Raw genomic sequence first — 21331 nt, forward strand, 5'->3', positions numbered from 1 at the left:
ACAACAGGACAGCGGCATCCTTGGGAGGCTTCAGGAGTGCTGAGCCACCTCATGTCTGGATGGAAAGGGCTTCATGTGACAAAGAACAAGCAGCCTGGAAAGAAGCTGGAAGATGTGGCTGGCAAAAGGGGAAGCCTTTTCCAAGTATGGGATTTTCAGCCTGGCTTCTTACACTCTGCCTCCAGAAGCCATCTCAGTTGGAGCTGTGTGTTGCCTCAAAGGGATCTGAAACTTCAGTCAGTAAATCTACCCCAGTGCCAGTTCAGGGGAATCTCTTCACTCCTTGAATCCTCACCTGTGCTTCCCATCTGGAGAAGTGAGCTCCCAGCCTCAGCTGATGCCAGCCATGTCGCAGAGCTGCCACCCCTGGGAAGGGGTTATTGACCATCCCAGCAGCAGCACAAGCCCTTGCTTTAGCTTCTGGCCCTGTGTGTTGTGCCTTGATGTCCATGTAGCACAGCAGGACAGTCAGTGTGCCACATTCTCCACTTCCTCCATCTCATCCACTCGCTGTGCAGCCATTCCTGGTGAATCCCTCTCACTGTGCTCTTCAAAACCTGCTGGGCAGGCACACAGTCTGCTTCTAGGTGCTGTATGGTGATGGCATCCATTAATGAAGAGGTTGTGGGACTGTCAGATGAGCCAAGGAGCTGCTCAGCAGCAGCAGGATCAGCATTGCACCCATTCTGTTCTGTCAGTTTGAAATAATGTCTGAATCTCGAGTGCAGAGTCTGTGGTTGGCAGGAAGAAAGGCAGGAGCACACCTTGGGGGCCTGAAGGTTTGCCAGAAGACAGGTGTCTTGCCTGTGGAGCTGGGGTCTGAATTTCCCTGAGGAAGAAAATGTATCTGGGCAATTCTTTTTGTCTGTCTCACAATTAACTCTTCACAGATGAGTTCTTTCCTTTTCTAGCTGGCAAAACGCTCCTTGGCTTGCAACACTCTGTGCTTGCAGCCTGGGGATGCAGAGCACACTAAGAGCTCTGGATTTGCGTTGAGGATTGCAGTGATTTACATTTATTTCTCCCATTAGGCTGTTGAGCAGATTGAAAGTGGATGTCTCTGTTCCAAGACAGTGTGGGACTGTGGTGCACCGAGGGAGTGGGAACCTGTCACTGCCCACTGCACCACAGAGCTGCTTCCCTGAGCATTCCCTGCCATGTCCAGCCCCAGTTTTCCATTCCAGTCCCTTCACAGCCTCTCATCCCCTCCCGTTCCAGGTACAGAGCAGACCAAGCAGATTGTCTTTGCCCCCAGCACGGAGCCAGCCTTTGTCACTGTGCCCCAGAACAGCTTCGGGGAGCCCTTCGTGCTCAACCCCAGCACCTGGTCCCTGGTTGTGGAAGCACAGGGGGTGCTGCTGGTAAGGCCCTGTGCTCCACCCACTCTGGGGGCTTCAGCAGCCCCCTGGGGACACGTGTGCCAAGCATAACACCTCTCCCATCTCTCCTCCCAGGACTACCTGGTTTTGCTGCCCAGCTCATACTACGAAGCACCAATCCTGCAGCTGAAGGTCACGGAGCCTTGTGTCTACCAGCCAGCCCCTGAACAAGCCACCCAGAAGTAAGGATGTGCACATCTCTGTGCTGTGTGGGGCTTGTTCAGCTCCTCTTGGCCTGGGCTTAAGGAGTATACATAGTCCATACTAAGTGATGCAGTAAAACTGCTCATAGAGCACTTGGCTGTGGCAAATAAGGCTTGTGGAACCTGCACCAGCCCAGAAAGCCAGCCCATAGATCTCCTCATCCATGGCACAGCCAGTCTGTGTTTTGTCATGGACCCTGGAGGGCCAGCTCACCCAGTGACACCACAGCCCCCCTCTCTGCTGGGCTGGGTTCCCAGTGTGTCCTCAGAAACAGGAGTGGGTTTTGCTGGACTATTTACAATGAGCAGTCTGGTAGTGTTTGGAGCATCTCAGTGCTTCTGCTTGCCCAGAACCCCTCTGTCCATGTTGGCAAGAAGGCTGGCAGGGCTCTGGACACTGGTTGTCTCATCCACTGGAGTAGTGATCCCCAGCATAAAGCCCATTGCCAAGGGAGAAGTTTTTTGTTGTTACTGCTCTCCCTGGTCCTGTAATGCCCAGCCCCTTGCTCCCCACTGCCCAGAGCTGCTCCTTGGCCCTCCTGATACACCAAAGCCTTTTGCAAACTTGGCTGGGCTCAGGCTGTGTGGGTGCTCTCAACTTTTAAAACCATGCTGTAACTGTTGTACTTCACCATTTATTTCTGTGTATTTCCAGCTGCCTCCTGTACAAGTACCTGTCTGTGGAGGGCTTCCCTGCTGTGCCAGGGGTGGATGCAGTGTGCAGGATGGACAACAGGCTCCCCAGGCTGTGTCCCACGGAGCAGCTCACCCCCTCCCACCCCCCCATGGCCACCTGCAGTGGCACTGATGTGAGTGCCACTTCCCTTTTGTCCCCTCCGGCCACCCTGTCCCTCCTGTCTGGGGCTTTACTTTTTTAAGTATCCATGCCATGTCCCTCATATCTTCCCCTCAAAGTTGTGTCTTCCTCCTTGATTTTTCCCCCTGCTTTTGCAGCATCTCTGAGGTCAGTTTTGGCCTCTTTTGGTCCTTTGCACTGCACCCCATTTCCCCCCAGACCATTTTCTCGTAGTCACTAAATCTCTCATTTTTCTGTGGTTTTTTTTTGGGTTGTTTTCAATTGCATTTCATTTGATCATATCTTTACCTTCACCAGAAAGGCTTTGCACCCCTGCTGCAGTTCAGGGCCCCCAAAGCCAGAGTCTCACCTGTAAATGTTTGCGAGGCTTTGATGAGATTTGGTGCGTTGTCCCCTGAGCTGCAGAGGAGGCTGGTTTGTAGCACCCTGCACACCCTCCCTCAGCCCTCCCTCTGTGCTGCAGGTGGAAGTGCAGCTGTCCCTGGCCGTGGCCCAGCCTGGGAAGCACGTGCTGCTGGTGGAATATGCCAACACCAACGCCCTGCAGAGCGTGGCCATCGCCGTCAGCTCGCCGCACTCGCCAACGCAGCAGGGCACCTTCACCTTCTACCCCTGTGCCTACAGGTAAGGGCACCTCGGGGCAGAAAGGGTCCAGTTCTCTGCCTTGGCAAGGACAACTTCCCCTCCACTTGAAGTTTTTTGGGTTTATAAATAAAGCAAGCTCCAGTGTTGTCCACTAAGCTCTGTCCCGACTCGTTCTAGCTGGACACAGATTTTAGTCCCCATCTCAGGGAAGATGTACCTGCCTCTGCCAGGAGATAATCTTGGGCATCTGTTTGCAGCTGAATTGTTGGTAGGGACCTTGACTTAGGGCATGGCCTCCAGGCAGGTTTATTGGAGACAGGTCAAACCCTGTCTGGCTTCAGATTGCGACCTTTGCGATAGGAAACAAATGTTTGGGGTGTCCTTGGAAAACTTTGCTCTTGCGAGCAGCCAGAAAAAACATCAAAAGATTTCCAGGGACTTTGTGTAAATCCCCTCAGGACACAGAGCTGGCAGGACAAGAAATGGGTCATGACCCTGTGCAAGGCTGATTTCAAAATGTGTGTTTCTCTTACAGTTTCCTTTGTCGAGGGATTGCTGTGGATTCCCAGAGTCGAATGGCAACTTTTGAACTCACCTCAGAGGCCACTGTTCGGTTCACCTCTGATCTGGCCGATTTCTTCCTGGTGAGGCTTCCTCTGAGGGCAGCTCTGTCAACAGGTCACAGGGAGAAAGGCTGGACTGGGACCCAGCCTGCAGGAGGGTTTTCTAGTCCTGTTTGGGTTGGATCTTAGTCTGGGTTTTCTAGTTCTGTTTGGATTGTATCTCTGATTTTAGTCTGGGTTTTCTAGTCCTGTTTAGACTGGATACTGGATTTTAGTCTGGGTTTTCTAGTCCTGTTTGGACTGGATCCTGGATGTTAGTCTGTGTCACAACCAATCCAAGTGGAGAGTGTGGTCAGTGGGGTGTTTTGAAGTAGATCATGGGGCTGGGAGTGAGGAGGAGATGGGGAGAAGCAGCTGCTCCTGCAGAGAGAGTTCTGTAGCAGTGGGGCAGTTATTTTATCTTGAAGACATTCCTAGTTTAGCCAAGGATGGAAGAATCCCATCCATATGTGGAGCTTCTAAATGCCGCAATGCTTGTGCCAAGGACTAAGCAGAGGTGTGACTGCCATGCACTGGCTGAAGTGGCTGCTGGCTGGTGGGCACAGGGCCAGCTGTGGCTCCAGGGCACAGGCTGTCACATAACCAGGTGTGTCTCTCCCTTGTGCAGCACAAAGTGTACCTGATCCCTGCTGCACAGTTCACCATGGAGCTCATCGAGCCGAAGGTGCACTGCATCAGTGTCCATGGCACCTTCTCATCCAACAGGTGAGGGGCTCAGGTCCCCCTTGGCTTTAGCATCAACGGGACTATTTCCAAAAACATTTGCTTGTCCCGCTTCCCTCAGGCTCAGAGACTTTTTAAAGTTTTTGATGAGGAAATCTCCAGCTGAGGTGAAGCTCCTTGCTTGTGTCCTGTGAGCACAGACTGGGGTCAGGCTGATGGTCCTGTGCCTGAGCCCCACTTTGCCTCCTGGGGCAGACATCAAGTGTAGTCCCAGACAGGCATTCTGTGCTTGCTCACATACACCTTGCTGTATCCAAATTTTTGACACTGCTTCAGATAAATATTTGCAGAGGAATTGGCCTGTGCCAGGCTCCTGTTCTCCCTGCAGAGCCCCTATCCCAGAGCCCCAGGGGTGCTGGCAGTGAGCTCTCCCTCAGCAGGCACAGGTTATAATCCACCAGGAGTTACAGGGGGTGCTTCCCTCCTCTCTTTCTCTCTGGAGATACTCACATCTGTTCACTCCTTGTTTTCCAGCAGCTCCTGTGTCCCCTCAAGGTTCCTGAAGCTTTCTCAGTCGATCATTCTGGAGGGGGCCCAGGCTCTGCCCATTCCCCCAGAGGTGCCCCTGGCTCAGGCTGTCCATGTGGCTCCATCTGGGGTGCCAGTGCAGCCCGCTCCTCGTCCTCCCACAGCCATGGACCCCTCTGCAGAGCTCATCCTCCTGCAGTCCCCACAGGTAGGGGCACAGGCAAGGCTTGAGCTGGTTTGCTGGTGTGTGACACTGAACCACTGGGGCAGGGAGAAATTTTCCTTACCTGTTGATTAATGCTTTATCAATTAGCATTTTCAGAATTTAATCTGAGCTTTAAACTTCTCCCCGAACCTGTAATTCCTGTGGACTCACCAGTCTTGGTTTTATCCAACCTTATTGGTTCTCTGGGATCCCAGGCACTATTAGAGAGGAGAGTGTGGAGGCACGGGGGGGCTGGATTCACTGAATTCTCTGCACCTGGCAGCTGAGCAATAGGAGCACAAATCTGTGCAATAATTCAGGAACATGCCAGCTGTGTGTGCAGGTGTCTCACATGGGTTTGTGTCTGCGTTCTCCCGTGCTGGGGCAGGCTGCAGTGGTGTTCAGCAGCAGGATCCAGAGCCTGGGACGCTACGCCTTCATCCTGCACCTGTACCAGCCCAGCCACCCCAGCTTCCCCGTGGAGGTGCTCATCAACGGAGGGCGCATCTGGCAAGGTGAGAGCAGCAGGGACTTGGGGAAATGCTGGTGCCAGGAGCCCTGGGGGTTTGCCATGCCAGGGGATGACTGTGGGCTCTTTAGGGATTGCAAAGATGAAGGAAGGCTGACTTACCCTTCCAAAGTGGGAGGATGGGATGGGTGTCACAGACATCTTTTCTGAAAAATCCTTTCTTTAGGATTTTTTATCCTGAGAAGCTGAGAGGCCTCAGGAACAAGATGTAAACATTGATTATCTGCTGCTGTGGAATGCAGCAGGTGCATCTGTGTTTGGCCCATGTTGGTTGTTTCTAATTAATGGCCAGTCACAGTCAGCTGGCCCAGACTCTGTCCAAGCCACAAACCTTTGTTATCATTCTTTTCTTTTTCTATTCTGAGCTAGCCTTCTGATGAAATCCTCTCTTCTATTCTTTTAGTATAGTTTTAATATAATATATATCATAAAATAATAAATCAGCCTTCTGAAACATGGGGTCAGATCCTCATCTGTTCCCTCATCCTCAGACCCCTGTGAACACGGTCACAGGATGAGGACTCAGAGGACAGGTGGGACCAACACATTTGTTGTCTTTTCAGGTCAGACCAATGCCAGTTTCTGCCCTCATGGCTATGGATGTCGGAGCCTGGTGGTTTCTGAGGACCAAACCATCCTGGATGTTACTGACAATGATCTGACTGTGGTGGTTCGAGTGCCAGAGGGCAAGCAGCTGTGGCTGGTGAGACTCTCTCCAGGAACCTCCCAGAGCAGGCTGGGCAGAGAGCTTTGCATTGGATTTTTGTCACTGTGTGACCTCAGGAATGTTCCCCACCATCACTCATCTCTGAACTACCCAAGAACTTGCAGTCTCCAGCCTTAGTGGAGGAGATTATGCCCTTGGGGGCAGAATTTACAGGGGCAGCTTCTGCATATGACAGTGTCCTTCCTTGTCTGGTTCTGATATCAAAACCAGGCAGAAATTGAAGCTGTTACTTTGCATACATGGTTTGTCATAATCCAGAATAAGCCTTATTCCTGCTCTAGCAGTATTTTAAACCTGTGTAATATTGTTTGCTCAGGCAGGCCTCATCATGAGAGTAGGTAGCCCTTGTTATTCTCAGGCCACAGGACTAGAAGGTTGACCAAAATCTGGATAAATGGAAAGACAGAATTGTAACCCTGGTGCCTTCATGTGTAGAAATTTCAGATTATAAAGACTGCCTCCCTGCTGAGGCACAGCCAGGGCTGTGCTCTGGGGGTATCTGCCTGGTTTTAGTCCATTGAATTTGTGCTGTTCCCTCGTGTGGAGCTTCAGGTTAAGTAGACCCTGAGGGACAGACCTCAGTGGAGAGGTGGCTCCTGGCCTTTGGTGTGTTATGTTCTGTCCCAGCAAGGCATGGAAGGTTAAAGGTGCATTTGCACTTTGGAGTCGTTTTGGATGGTGCTTGTCTGTCTGATCTGGCTCACCCAGCTCGCCCTTGCATTGCAGGATTACATCCTGGTGGTGCCTGAGGACAGCTACAGCCCCCAGTACCTGCAGGAGGAACCCCTGGACAAGTCCTATGATTTCATCAGCAGCTGTGGCATCAACAGCTTCTACATCAAGTGAGATGCTTGGCTTTGGGTGCCCAAAGGCTGCACGCTCCTCAAGGAGCAGCAGCCCTTCCCTTCTGTGTGGCAGGCAGGGAGTGGTTGAGGTTTTCCTTCTGTTGACCAAATGTGGCTGTTCAGGAGCTCTCAGTGTCACAGGGCTCTCCCTCCCACAAAGTCCCATGGCTGCAGGAGATGCTGGATTTGGGGTGGTGGGGAGGCTGTGTGTCCCACTTGCTGGATTTGGGGTGGTGTGGAGGCTGTGGGTCCTATGAAGCCCCCATGGCCGCAGGATTTGGGGTGGTGTGGAGGCTTTGGGGACATGCAGCACTGACCCCTCCTGCCTCCCCCTGCAGCCCCAGCACGTCCTCGAGGTTCTGCCGTGACTCTGCCATCTCCCTGTCCCTCTTCTACAACGATGGGGCGCAGCCGTGTGCCTGCCACGAGGCGGGGGCGCGGGGCAGCCAGTGCCAGCCCCTCGGGGGACAGTGTCCCTGCAGGCCCAACGTCATCGGCCGCCAGTGCTCCCGCTGTGCCACCGGATACTGGGGCTTCCCCAACTGCAGGCGTGAGTTCCCCCCCTGCCTCCCCTGCTCTGTGCCCATTCCCCATGCCTGCCCTGCCTTCCTGGCTCTGGCTCACCCAAACCCAGCCTTTTTCTGCCCCTTGCAGCCTGTGACTGCGGGACACGTCTGTGTGATGAGGTGACAGGGCAGTGCATCTGTCCTCCCCACACCCTGAAGCCCGAGTGTGTCGTGTGTGAGCCCCAGACGTTCGGGTGCCACCCCCTGATCGGCTGTGAGGACTGCAACTGCTCCCGGCCCGGCGTGCAGGAGCTGGCAGAGCCGGGCTGCGACGTGCACAGCGGCCAGTGCAGGTGGGGCAGCCTTGTTCTGCCACTGGGGACATCTGGGCTCCCTGCTGGGACACCTTGTGCCGAAATGTGCAGAATGGGGAAAGCTCTGAAGCTCTGAAAGCTCTTGTGGCTCTCGTGTCCCCCCAGGTGCAAGCCCAACATCATCGGGCGGCAGTGTGACCTCTGTGCCCCTGGCTACTACCACTACCCTGAGTGCAGGCGCTGTGACTGCCACCAGGCTGGCACCCAGGCCAGCGTGTGTGACCCGGTCACAGGGCAGTGTCACTGCAAGGTCAGTCCCCAGTGCCTCCATTGGTGCTTTTCTCCTTGACTTGACTCTCCTGCTCTGGCAGAGGCCATGTGTGCCCAGCCTGCCCCATGGGGTGGTGGGTTCAGAGCACCCTGAAAGCTCTTCTCTCCTCATCCTTCCTGGCTATGAAGTTTCACTCCTTGGGCTGTCTCTGGGGAAGATGGCCAGTCTGAGTCCAGCCCTGTGTCAGAGCTGGTTGTAGGTGAAGCTGTCAGCCCTATTGGCTCCATGGCAGCAGAGTAACTCAAAGAGCTTCTGAGCTGCCCTGCTCCAGCCTCTTTGTAGGGCTTGCAAGTGCTTTCTCTAGGTGAATTTAACATTGGTGGTGCTGTTCAAGCAAACCTGTTTGGGGAGCTGCTTTAACATCTTCCAGCACCACAGCACTTTGCTTTGATTACTCAGACAGCCATCCCTGTCCTCCACTGAGGCCCTGAGAGAAACTGCTGACACTTGAGCTTTGCTTATCTTTCAGGAAAATGTGGAGGGCCCGAGGTGTGACCAGTGCCGCCTGGGGACATTTTCTTTGGATGCCACCAACCCCAAGGGCTGCACCAAGTGTTTCTGCTTCGGTGCCACCGACCGCTGCCGCAGTGCCGAGAAGCACCGGGCTGAGGTGAGAGGGGCTGGGGCCCCCAAGAGCCTGCAGGTCAGGTGTGTCCCATCCACCTGGCTCCCTGCTGCCCTCGGGTCTCTGTGCTGCATTAATCCTGCTGAAGATACCATGAGGAGGGTTGTCTTTGACTGCCTGTGCCCATCTCCGGCTTTCAGCCCCTTTTCCTGGTCTCTGGGGTCTCATGTGCTGGGCGGGGGTGATGATCAGCTTTCCTGTGGCTTCATCAGGATGCATGTGAGGTGTGAGCCTGTTACTCCCCTTTCTGCTGCTCTGGGATCTGCTCTTCTGGAGCATCAACACACAAATACTTTCCATAACTCCACCAGAAGACCCAGAGTTCTCTTCCCCTCCAGTTTGTCGACATGCACGGGTGGCTCTTGCTGAGCAGCGACCGCCACGAGGTGCCAACAGCTCTGAGCCCACGGGAGCAGCTCGTCACTGCTGACCTCAAAAACCTCCCAGATGCCTACCAGGAGCTCTACTGGGTTGCACCCAGCTCCTACCTTGGGGACCAGGTAAGAGAATGGAGAACACACTGACCTCACCTGCAGGCACTGCTCACACTCTGGTTGAGCACAGTTGATGGCACTCCAGTTGATGGCCAGTTGAGCACGGTCATCCCTGAGTTGTCTCAGTGCTGTGGGCTTGCAGCAATGATGGGATTTGTGTCTCCCTCAGGTTTCCTCCTATGGAGGGCACCTTCGCTACGAGCTGCACTCCAACCCTCGCAGGGGTGACGTGTTCATTCCCATGGAGTCCCGGCCCGACGTGATCCTCAAGGTGCAGCCCAAAAAGTGCCCAGGTGCCCCCTGCTAGTGCAGGAGCAGGGTGAGGTGATGTCTGACACCTTCCTTGCTTTTCCCAGGGAAATCAGATGAGCATCATGTTTCTGGAAGGTGCCTACCCGTCCCCAGGGGAGCCACATCAAGGCCAGCTGCAGCTGGTGGAGGTGAGTTTGCACACACAGGTGAGGTGCTCAGGTAATTCAGGAAAGGACAAGAATGTCACAGTCATATTTTCTGAAAAATTCCTTTGCCCAGATTTTCTCCTGGGAAGCTGAGAAGCCTCAGAGAAAAAGAAAAACAAATTCTTAGCTAATTTGCTTCTGTGTTGTGCTCACATGTGAAATGCATTTGGACATTGTTTACTAACAGGCGGTTGTTTCATTGGTTTCATGTGAATTGTTTTGACTTACTGGCCAATCCAAGGTCAAGCTGTGTCAACGCTCTGGAAAGTATCATTATTATCTTTTTAGCCTTCTGTAAGAATCCTTTCTGTATTCTTTAGTATAGTTTAGTATAGCATTCTTTTATATACTATAGTATCATCAAATAATAAATTAGCTTTCTAAGAACATGGAGTCAGATTCATCATTCCTTCCCTCATCTGGGGAACCCAGCAAATAGAATACAAGACCTCATGCAGGCAGAGGGACAGGTGCTTGGAGCTCAGCATTTTAGGTGCTGCAGGGCTCTTTCACCCATGCAAAGGGGAAAGATTCCAGCAGCAGGGATGTGGAGGCTGGGCTGCATGTTCAGATGCTTGTGCTTCCTGCCAGTTATGCCAGGTTTTCTCCCCCCAGGGTAACTTCAGGCACACAGAGACTCACAACCCTGTGTCCAGAGAGGAGCTGATGATGGTGCTGGCAAACCTGGAGCAGCTGCAGATCCGGGCACTGTTCTCCCAGCTCTCTTCCTCCGTGTCCCTGCGCCGTGTGGTGCTGGAGATGGCCACAGACACAGCCACGGGCGTCCGTGCCAGCAACGTGGAGCTGTGCCTGTGCCCAGCTAACTACCAGGGGGACTCCTGCCAGGTGAGGGGGAGTGGACAGGCTGTTCCAGTCAGAGAGGTCAGAGTGTCATGTTATGGGTGGCAGCTGCCTCCAAGCTGGCTCTTGAGGGCTTCAGTTGAAGTGACAGCTTGGCTTGTTCCAAAGGAAAGAACATCACAACACCATTCACTTGTGAGATATGCAAAAGTTTAATCTGCCTTCTTGGAAGGGACATGATGGGGAAATCATTCAGGTGCTGCAGTACCTTGGAATGGATCCTTCTCTCTGGCCAATTCTGTCCTGGTTAAAAGGAACAGGAAGGAACTGCACTGAAAAATATTCATCTCTGCTTATAATCTTTTCTCCATCAGTACAACCCAGTGGGAATTCTGTCATGGAAAGTAATTTAGTTTCTTTGCTTTTCCCAAAAGGCTGTTTTTCAGATCTCTGCCTTTTCTGCCTCCTCAGGAATGTGCTCCAGGTTACTACAGGGACACCAAGGGGCTCTTCCTGGGAAAATGCATCCCCTGCCATTGCAATGGCCACTCAGATCAATGCCTGCCAGGCTCTGGGATATGCCTTGTAAGTAAACAGTGGAGCAGTGTGCTATTTTGGAGCTAGGAGGTCTGTAGCATGCGATTCAAAACATCTTTACATACTAACTGGGCTGGCAGAACCATGCCTGGGTCAGAGCATTGGCTTCACTGCTTCAGTGGTGACCCTGCTCAGGGTCAGCTTAGGGTGCAGGGCAGCTCTGGGAGAGAGGAAGGACTGAGGCATCCTGATGGGGAGTTTTTAGTGCATCCACCATTCTTGTTGTCAGTGCTGAGCGCAGGGTTTGCCTTTTCCTTGCAGAACTGCCAGCACAACACAGAAGGAGACCACTGTGAGCGATGCAAGGACGGCTACATGGGCAGCCCCTCTGCCCAGGAGCCCCTGCAGTGTGTCGGGTGCCCATGCCCTCTTTCAGTTGCCTCCAACAAGTAAGCACCCCAGGATGGGATTGCCTGTTTGACCAGGGCAGGTGTCCCAATACCAGCATTGTCCTTGTCCCCAAACCATGTTCATGGCCTCTTACTTGAGGCCCCAGCACCCCACAATGAGTGACCAGCTCCCCTGGCACCGCATCAGGAGTAAGTGCTCCGCCCTGTGTCCCCATTCTCATTTCAGTTTTGCTGTTGGCTGTGTCCACAAGGGCTCCAACATGCAGTGCCTCTGCAAGCCAGGCTACGCTGGACCAAACTGTGAGCGGTAAGGGGGTGGCACCCGTGTTTGGGGGGGCTCACTAACCCTGTGCAGCCACTGCTGGGGCAGAGAAGTTTTCTCATTAAGGACTGCAGGAGAAACAGCTGCTTTGTTTTGGCAGCATTTCCTTCAGTCCTTTTCAGCCTGCAAATGGCCCGACTGCTGAAATTCTGTTACTGTGGGTGTATGACTTAGGTGTGCTTTGCCTTGACTTGCAGCCTGTGATGCAGGCACCTTTCTGAGGTATCCTGGGGCAAAACACAGAGTGCTTTGAGATCCCTGAGGGTCGCAGCAGTTACAAGTGCGGGATGCTCACACCGTTCCAGTTGTGCAACTCCAGGCTGCAGGATCCTCACTGTGTTGCGACTCGCGTTTCCCCAGGTGTGCCCCGGGATACTTCGGCAACCCGCTGGTGATCGGCAGCTCGTGCCAGCCGTGTGACTGCAGCGGGAACACGGATCCCAACATGCTGTTCAGCAGCTGTGACCCGCTGACGGGCGCCTGCTCGGGCTGCATGCACCACACGGCCGGCGCGCGCTGCGAGCTCTGCGCGCCCGGCTACCACGGGGACGCCGTGCTGGCCAAGAACTGCACCCGTGAGTGGACAGACAGACAGACAGCACGGGGGCAGGGGGAAAGGGGAGGGTGTCCATTCCCAGCACTCATCTCCCTCTGAGGAGCAGCAGCCCAAACGCAGCGCGCGAAAGGGGTCGTGTGTCGCTGACATACTTTATGAAAATCCTTTCGCTAGGATTTTTCTCCTGAGAAGCCTCAGAAAAGAAATGTAAACAATAACTGTCTGATGGCTGTGGAATGTGGTCGGGAGGTGGTTTACCAGCAGGTGCATCTTTGGCTGGTCTCGTGGGGATTGTTTTTAATTAATGGCCAGTCACAGCCAGCTGTGTCGGACTTGCTGAGTCTGTCACGAGATTTTATTATTCATTCCTTTGTAGCTTTCTGGTGTCTCCTTTCTCTTTCTTTAGTTTAGTTTTGATATATCATTTTATTTTAATATAATATATATCATAGAATAATAAATCAGCCTTCTGAAACATGGGGTCAAGATTTTCATCTCTTCCCTCATCCTGGGGACTCTCAAACACCACCACAGTCATGGGCATAAGTTGTTGTGAGAAGCAAACCCAAGAGGAGAGAGTTTCTGTCTTAACTTTGATAGATAAGGGGGAAAAGCAGCTTTACTGTTAGCAGTAAGTGTTGTGAGTGGCTGACAGGCTCTTCAGTGTAATACTGGATGTATCTTTCCCTGGCAGAGTGCAACTGTTCACCTTGTGGGACTGACTCCTGCCATCCACAAACTGGGCAGTGCTTCTGCAAGCCTGGAGTGACGGGCCAGCACTGTGACCACTGCGAGGTGAGGCTCCCCTGGGCCCTGGGGTGGCACCTGTCCTTGCCATGGGGATGGGGACAGGCCTGGTGTGCCATCCCCCAGGCCTGTGAGCCCAGCAGGGCTGGTGCCAGCTGGTGAAGGCTGAATTTGCATGAGTACATGGCAAAAGCCTGTTAAAGATCTGGCAGCGAGCAGTGCAGGCAGCATTCCAGTAAAGTGGCATCATTTGTGAAGCTGCAGTAAACCCCATTTTCCTGAGTGCATCCAGCTTGGACAAAGGCAGGTTCACAGGGCAGTGCTGTGGCATGCCTGTGCTCTCACTGCAGCTCCACATCTTTACCATGCTGCTTTGAATTTTGTGGTGGTCAAAACACACCTGGAAAGGAAATGGGGGTCCCCCATCACTTCACCCTGGAGAGAGGCACACTTGCTGACCTGTCAAGTTTAAGAGGTTCATATGACCTGACCTTGTTCGTACAAGTCAAGGAAAGGAGTTCCCTCTAAATCCCACGGCATCAGTAGTCGTTGTATTCCAATAACAAACCAACTAATCCCACACAGTATAAAGCTTAACCTTAGTCTTGTGTTTATTTCCTGATGTTTTCCTGTAAATCAACCAGAAATTAAGAATGAGCTTGCCTTTAGATTTCTTAAATAAAAACAGCAATAAACTAAACCAAAATAAATTAAAAACTAACGAAAAATTCTCACCCTCCCCTAAACAAGATAATTAAAAACATATACATATATATATATACACCTAGGCTTACACCTAGAATATGAGGAGGACCTTTATTTTCTCCATGTTGTCCTTTAGATGGAAAAAAACCCCAAAACCCAAGGTTCTCCCTATCCTGCTTGTGATAAATAAGTATGATTCGTGCTGATAAAATTGAAACAGTAATCAATATTGATACAGTAATTAATATTTGAGAATAATAAAACAGTTAATATTTAAAAGTTGTAATGCCAAAGAAGACAAGGAAGAGAAGAGCTCCACCCACCCCCCCTTCTCAGCAGATGTTCTCAAAGACCACAAGAAAGAAGCTGAAGATACAGTTGCTAAAAATGACCAAGAACCTGGTTGGGTCCAAGAAAATGCTAATTATAAGAGACTTATTACTTTGATATGTAGATGCAGTAATACGTTAGTCTTAGCTTACATTGTACTGGCTTAGTGCGCATGTGTAACCCAAAAGTGAAATAAATAACAACGAAAAAGACTACAGAGCCTTCATCAGTGACGACCACCAAACCGAGTAGTAGCACATGCGTAGTAAAAGTAGTAAAGAAAGTAAAGACAGAAAAGTAACAAACCGAAAATAAGAAGAGATAGCATTCACATATAGCATATAAAGAGTGATTTCCACTTGGCAAGCTTGTACGTAAAGTAGCAAAAGTCATTAAACCCTGCCCTCCGTACCCCGCAGTCGTTTTTGCTTATGCGCTATTATTTAAACCAAATTATCCCTTGCTTATATATTTTCTAAACTGTTTAATTAAAACTGTTACCACTTTTAATACCGTTCAGCCTTTTTATAATAAAAATAACTGAGCAAACACGCCATGCTCTTTTCCCCAGGACGGGTACTACGGCTTCGAGGGCTGCTCGGGCTGCCGGCGGTGCGAGTGCGACGTGGGCGCCGTGGGGAGCAGCTGCCACCTGCAGAGCGGGCAGTGCCGCTGCCTGCCCGGGGTCAGCGGCCCCCGCTGCCACCAGTGTGCCCCGGGCTACTGGGGCTTGGGCCGGGCCGGCTGCACAAGTGAGTGAGCCTGTGTGTGGGAATGTGGTTTTTTGGTAATGGAGTGACAAAACTGTCTTTTTTTTTAAAAATGGAAAGAAGCTTGGAAGTTTTTCTTGGCAGTTAAGTAAAAAAAAAGGCATCTCATAGGTGTAAAAGTCTTCACTTTGAATTTAAGGATGGCTAATCAGACAAATGCCAAAAAGTCTTGCTTGGGCAATTTGCTAGAAAAAGAAGAGAGCAAAGAAACTAATTACTTTTGTGAGGTGTTCGTTTTACTAGGAGCAAGAACTTCTTGCGCCTAAATTGGTTTTTATCTGTAAGGAGTTTGTTATTTTGCCTTTTTTTAAAACCTTTTTGTTTCCAGCACTGCAGCAAAAGCCATTCTGCTAATTTTATGCCTCCAAAGGTAGCTGAGCTGTCTTAAGTGAAAAATAGACCTCCAAAAGATGATAATACCTAGCTCGAAGAAGCTGCTATTGCTAGTGTGGGGTCCCAGCCAGGGGCACTGTGCTGTTGGTCCCGTTGTTGGAGGTAGAAAACAGCTGGCAGCTGTCTGAGGGACACTGCTTTGCACAGGGAACCCCCAGCAGCAGGACACAGCTGGGGTAAAACCTTTCCTTCCCCTGTTTCCAGAGTGGTAAAAGCCCAGAATGATTCTGTGTTTCTCTTGCCTGCAGAGTGTGAGTGCAGAGGGGGCTCCTGTGACCCCCGCACAGGGGAGTGCACGTGTCCCAGCGGGCTCACCGGGAAGCAGTGCGACGTCTGCCTGCGCCAGCACGAGGTCCTGGTGGCCAACGGCCCCGACAGCATCAAGTGTGAAGGTCTGTGTGCCTCTGTCCTGGGGAAGGACAGCCCTGGAGAGGGCCTGTGCTGACTGCTGTGTCCCTGCAGTGTGTGACAGCTGTGTCCTGCTCCTGCTGGAGGACCTGCAGAGCATCGAGATGTCCTTCCCGTCCATCCGCGGCCAGCTGGTCACCCTCAACGCCAGCTCCATCGCCTGGGCTCGCCTGCACGGCCTCAACGGCACCATTCTGGCCATTGCTGTATGTGGAAGGCTTCACATCACCTTCTGCTCGTGTTTCCTGGCCTGTTGGCCCGATTTAGCCTCTTTTCATTTTTATTTTTCTTTTTTTCTCCCCCTAGAACCAGCTCCGTGAGTACCACAGAGCCATGAGCAGGGCCAGGCAAAGGGCTGATGAGCTGGAGGATGAGAACATGGATCTCACACAGGACCTGAACGCTCTGCAGCACAAAGTAGGGTATTTCTCCATCTTTCCTTGCCAGAGCACAAATCCCCCTTTTATCAAAATGAGGGCTTTGAAGGCTGTGAGGAGCCTAGTTCAGGCAGGTTGGGTCTCCAGCTCGACCAGAACTAAATTGCACTGTTAAGTGGTCAAGCTGGATTACCTGCTTTCCTTCCATGGAGAGCTGTGAAACATCTCATAATACTGATAGTTTTTCTTAATTTACTGCTTGCTTTTGAGGTGGCTCCAACTTTAGCAGTAAAAATAAATTCAATCAAATATCATTTATAGAAGGGACATATAAGTAAGAAGACAAAACATCCGGGTCTATCATGGATGCAATCTATATCCAGCCTAAAACCTAGCAGTCACATCTTCAGAGAATAGATAAACTGAGCAAGATTTGATTTCATTTGATTTGATTCATAAACTGCCTGTTCCTAATGTGAGGGAGAGGGAAAAATCTCTACTTGATGACATATCTCCCCAGACAGCTGCAAAGACAAACTGCCCTGTGTGTACCCGACAGCCAGACTGCAGCCCCCTGTCTCTTGAGCAGGACCCAGGTGTGCCTGGCTTCAGGCTTTGGGGCTTTCCCTGTGTTAAGAGCACAGAGCAGTGCTGAACTCTGTGGTGTTGGGATTGTTCCAGCATCCAGAGCCCGTTGCATTGGAGCTGTATTTAATGCTTGTGCTTCTCTGAAGGTGCTAAATAATCATCCTTCAGTACATTGTGGGACAGGCTCCTTCAAGGACCTCGCATTCCCAGGGTTTTTGTGCCTTTTGGGTGCAACAGTCCCAATGACAAATGACATAAAATACCATCTCATACTTGAACTAAGCCATTGTTTTTGTGGTAGATGACCATGACTCACAGAGAAGCAGTTCGTGTTGAGCAGCACACGAGGGACATATACCAGAGGGGGGAACAGCTCCTGCTGCACATCCAGAGCATCCACAGGGGCATTGCAGGTATGTCAAGAAGGGTCTTCACTTTGGGGTTTTTCCCTATGTGATATGTCAAGCACTGCAGTGCTCAGAGAAAGCCATGGAGGAACAAAGAAAACAAAAAAATAAAGGAAGATCCCTGCAGAATCCCAGCTTTTACCCTGACCAGCCTTATTGTGATTCTCAGCTGCTTGGCTAAACATAAGTCTGGAGAAAAAACATATTAAACTTCCACAAATGTTACTAAAATGCATAAAATGGGGGCAGTCTGCACTGCAGCTTCAGGAGAGATTGAGCAAAGCAGAGTGGCTGGATCTTGGACAAGAGGTAGAGCCACAGAAAGATGCTCAGGATGTAACACGTGTTACTGGTGGTGGCCAAGGAGGCTGAAACACGGGGCACTGCCTCTGGGTGATCTCAAGCAGTTTGTTGTCCTGAAAGCTGTCAGTGGTTTGTGAGAAGAGCCTCGGGGAGCTGTGAGGCCCTGGTTTGCTCAGTCTGATGGGAGCTGTGGGTTTCCCTGCAGAGCTGGTGCGGCAGAAGGCCAGGATCGGGGCAGAGAACGCCAGCACCACGTCCGCAGAGGAGTTCCGGCAGAAGCTGGCCGAGGTGGAGAGGATGCTGAGGGAGATGAAGGAGAGGAGCCTGGGAGCCCAGGAGGAGCTGGCAAGGCGTGAGCACGAGGAGGCTAAGAAATGTGAGTCCTCGGTGGCACAGGGCTGCCCAGGTCCTGCTGGCTCTGGCTTGGAGCCCACTGCACATCATGGTCATGTTTGGAGTGCTGTTAAGAACCAGGTACCCCCAGCCATTTTTACAGGAGTTACACAGTCCCCTGTGACACTCCAACAGGATAATTTGTGCTTCCTTTTCCCTTAAGGCAGATTTTAGAGCAGAACTAAGTGGGTAGTTCTGTTTGATGAACAAAAATGAGTACACGTAGAACCAGGAATCACCATTATTATGTGATGTGTTCACATCACACGTGGATGGGAGTAATTCACACCATGTTTCTTCCTATTTGCTGTCCCCATAGAGTAACAACAGCAGCCAGCTCCCACTGTAGCTCTGCTGTCCTGGGGGCATCCTTGCAGGAGTGAGAGCAGTGAGCCCAGCCAGGGGTGCTGGCACTGCAGGAAGAGAACACTTCTGATTAACAGGCCTTGGCAAAGCATAACTCAGTAGCTGAAAGCTGGAATTATAAACTGACTCTTGTTGGAAATAAGTAATTTTTCACAGTGGAAGTAATCAAGGCCTCAGGTCCATCTTTTTGGGAATGGCTTGGTGTCTTTGAATGAGATCCCATCTCTGTGAGGGTTTGTAGACAGTCAGGGACAAGATCCTGTGCCATCTAGGCTGAAAAGGAGGGAGGGAGGGGTGGAATATGGTCACTTCTGGCCTTGATATCTGCCAAGACCAGAGCCAAGCTTTGAGGCAGCCAGGACAGAAAGTGTTTAACAGAGAAATTAGCAAGAGTTCTCGTCCCCCCTGTGCAGTGCTGCATCGTGTGAGGAGCGAGCTGCACGCCCGCTGGCAGTCCAACCAGGACCTGCTGAGCAGCATCCAGGAGAGACTGGCCCAGCACAGCTCCCAGCTCATGGATCTGCGAGATGCCCTCAACGAGGCCGTGAACAAAACCAGGCAGACAGAGGAGCTCAACAGCCTGAACCGAAACAACCTGGAGGAGACTCAGGTAGACCTTCACCATGGTGTCCTGATTTATGGAGTGAGGGGGGCTGTCCCAGCCCTGCTGCTCCCTAACCCTGGGTCTTTGTGTCCAGCAAAAGAGCCAGGAGCTCCAGAAGCAGCATGCACTGGTGCAGGAGACCCTGCAGATGGCCAGGGATGCCCTTGCCCAGGTCTCTGACTTCCTGCAGATGATGGAGCGTGCCAAGGAGGTGAGTGGCAGAGGCACTCTGGCATGGGCAGAGGAGAGGTGAGGCAGCCCTCAGCAGTGACGGGTGTCCTTGCAGGCCTATGAGAAGCTGGCAGCGCTGCTGGATGGGGCCAAGCTGCCCCTGACCGAGCGGGTGAAGAAGTTCTCCCCAGCCAGCAGCAAGATCCCCATGGTGGAGCAGGCAGAGGAGCACGCCCGGCTCCTGGATGAGCTCGCACGGAACCTGTCTGGGTGAGGCCCTGTCCTGAGCCCCTCTGCTCAGGCTGTCTGCTGCCAGGGCTGGGGAGGGGAACTGCAGCCCCACCGTGGCAGGGAACAGCGGGGTGTCACCTCCACAGTTGTGCTGAGCAGCACAGAGCGGTTTGTCTGTGAGGGCAAGAGCCTGTTCTTCATGGACTTGATGGCTTCGTGTTCCAACACAGCATTATCCAGGACACAAACCAGGATGGCTTCATCCAGAGGGCAGTCAATGCCTCCAATGCCTATGCCAGCATCATTGAAGCTGTGAGGAAAGCAGAGCAGGCAGCCCACGATGCTGACAAGGCAGCCAGCGAGGCCCTGATGGTACGTGCTGTGGGGAGCCCTGTGAGACGGGCAAAACCCAAACTCCCTTCCCTCTGACACCAGGGCACTGTGCTCTGTGCCTGAGAGCAGGGTCTGCCACAGCTGGGGCCACACTCAGTGTTTGGGTCTCCCTTTTCTGAACAAGCATTTCTGTGTGCAGTCAGAGCCAGAGCCCCGAATTCCTCCTCAGAGTCCCGTGTTTGTTTCACAGAATGTCATATCAGAAAACCTTGGGGCCACCTCCAGAACACTGAAGAGGAACAGCAGCAGCCTGGAGGAGGCTGCAAGGAGACAGCAGAGCAAACTCAATGGGGGTGAGAGATGCTCCTGGCAGGATCTGCTGTCCTTTGGGCTGGACTGAGCTCCACAAACAGCATTTTTTTAATTGCAGCTATTAAAGGCACTCTGCAGACAGCAAAGGACAAGCTGGCTGGTCTCCGTGTGAAGAAGGAGCAGCTCCTGAGCCAGCTGCAGTCTGTGCAGGACATGCTGGGCAGGGAGCAAGGTTTGTTCTGGGGTGGCTGGGCTGATTCTCCCTGCTCCCTTCTTTGTGCACTGACTGTGATCCAAGGTGCTTCCTCCCTGCTCCTGGACACCCCAGAGATATTTATTTCTTTGCAGAGGACACAAAGGACACGATCCAGAATGCCAAAGCAGCTGCTGCTGAGGCCAACGAAACAGCTGCAAGAGTGGAGGATGCCCTGAGCACCATGAAGAAGAACCTGGATGAGTGGAAAGATCAGTATGGGGGCCTCCGGAATGAAGACCTGAACCAGGCAGTCCAGGATGCCAGGAAATCTGGTGAGTGCTGAGCCTGGTGTGCCACAGGGTGAGTCTGATCTGAGCCACTGCATGCACAGATGCCCCCAGAGTGTTTTTGAAAGCTGTGCTTTGCAGCTCCAGGTCAACAGCAGAGGGAGGTAGCCAGTCCTGGATGCTTTAAGTCCTGGCCCTTTTTATTTTCCTCTCTTGCAATGTCTGTATCACCTGTAGCTTTACTGCAGGAGGTTGCATGCACTGGAGCATTCTCAGACCCCCTCAGGATGATGGATTTAGGGGGATCTCTCTGTGACTGCTCCCAGCTACCACTGCTTTGACTCGCATTTCTCAAACTGCCTGAACTTTGCATTTCCCTTCCTTGCTAACCTCCAAAACTCCTGGCTTCTCTTCCAACCCCAGTGTCCAGCCTGGAGAGCACCATTCCCCTGCTGCTGGAGAAGCTGAGCAGCCTGGAGAACAGGAGGAACAAAAATGCCACCGTGTCAGAGAACATCGTGAGGATCCGGCAGCTCATCACGCAGGCGAGGAGCGCTGCCAGCAAGGTGAGCTCAGGGGAGGCTGGGGGCTGGAGGAGGGCTTCCCTGAGGGTGGCATGCAAAGGGGAGGGTGTTTGGGGCCACCAGGAAAGGTCCCTTTCTTTTGGGGTTTGGTAGAATTGGCAGTGACCAGGCAGTGGCAGCGGGTTCAGTGCCACAGGGCTGGATTTCTCTCCCTACAGGTGAAAGTGCCCATGAAATTCAATGGCAGCTCAGGGGTGCAGGTCCGGATGCCCAGCAATCTGCAGGATTTAGCAGCCTACACATCCCTCAAATTCTACATCCAAAACCCTGAGCCCAGGGGCCAGCAGAACGAGGCAGAGGAGGGGCGGTTCGTGTTGTACCTGGGCAGCCAGGAGGTGAGATGGGGCCAGAGGGTGATGGAGCCCTTG

At 52.3% G+C, this 21331-nt stretch overlaps 1 protein-coding gene across 1 annotated transcript in view; it reads left to right on the top strand.

Moving 5' to 3' along the window:
* Positions 1 to 21331, top strand: part of LAMA5 (laminin subunit alpha 5) — an 87782-nt gene that overhangs the window by 58632 nt on the left and 7819 nt on the right. Inside the window, exons 24-61 of the mRNA XM_063172537.1 lie at positions 1219 to 1361; positions 1455 to 1561; positions 2238 to 2391; positions 2863 to 3023; positions 3520 to 3628; positions 4215 to 4312; positions 4805 to 5006; positions 5392 to 5518; positions 6096 to 6235; positions 6986 to 7101; positions 7443 to 7654; positions 7759 to 7963; positions 8090 to 8234; positions 8725 to 8865; positions 9219 to 9380; positions 9544 to 9645; positions 9731 to 9814; positions 10448 to 10678; positions 11105 to 11218; positions 11492 to 11619; positions 11807 to 11887; positions 12263 to 12477; positions 13153 to 13253; positions 14812 to 14992; positions 15652 to 15795; positions 15866 to 16017; positions 16118 to 16228; positions 17078 to 17189; positions 17692 to 17862; positions 18659 to 18855; positions 18944 to 19060; positions 19136 to 19290; positions 19482 to 19623; positions 19835 to 19937; positions 20015 to 20128; positions 20245 to 20424; positions 20803 to 20945; positions 21122 to 21298. Coding sequence (XP_063028607.1) covers positions 1219 to 1361; positions 1455 to 1561; positions 2238 to 2391; positions 2863 to 3023; positions 3520 to 3628; positions 4215 to 4312; positions 4805 to 5006; positions 5392 to 5518; positions 6096 to 6235; positions 6986 to 7101; positions 7443 to 7654; positions 7759 to 7963; positions 8090 to 8234; positions 8725 to 8865; positions 9219 to 9380; positions 9544 to 9645; positions 9731 to 9814; positions 10448 to 10678; positions 11105 to 11218; positions 11492 to 11619; positions 11807 to 11887; positions 12263 to 12477; positions 13153 to 13253; positions 14812 to 14992; positions 15652 to 15795; positions 15866 to 16017; positions 16118 to 16228; positions 17078 to 17189; positions 17692 to 17862; positions 18659 to 18855; positions 18944 to 19060; positions 19136 to 19290; positions 19482 to 19623; positions 19835 to 19937; positions 20015 to 20128; positions 20245 to 20424; positions 20803 to 20945; positions 21122 to 21298 — 5477 coding nt within the window. The remainder of the gene's footprint in view (positions 1 to 1218; positions 1362 to 1454; positions 1562 to 2237; positions 2392 to 2862; positions 3024 to 3519; positions 3629 to 4214; positions 4313 to 4804; positions 5007 to 5391; positions 5519 to 6095; positions 6236 to 6985; positions 7102 to 7442; positions 7655 to 7758; positions 7964 to 8089; positions 8235 to 8724; positions 8866 to 9218; positions 9381 to 9543; positions 9646 to 9730; positions 9815 to 10447; positions 10679 to 11104; positions 11219 to 11491; positions 11620 to 11806; positions 11888 to 12262; positions 12478 to 13152; positions 13254 to 14811; positions 14993 to 15651; positions 15796 to 15865; positions 16018 to 16117; positions 16229 to 17077; positions 17190 to 17691; positions 17863 to 18658; positions 18856 to 18943; positions 19061 to 19135; positions 19291 to 19481; positions 19624 to 19834; positions 19938 to 20014; positions 20129 to 20244; positions 20425 to 20802; positions 20946 to 21121; positions 21299 to 21331) is intronic.

The sequence above is a fragment of the Melospiza melodia genome, chromosome 19 (assembly GCF_035770615.1).
Source record: "Melospiza melodia melodia isolate bMelMel2 chromosome 19, bMelMel2.pri, whole genome shotgun sequence".
In the NCBI taxonomy this organism is placed as follows: Eukaryota; Metazoa; Chordata; class Aves; order Passeriformes; family Passerellidae; genus Melospiza; species Melospiza melodia.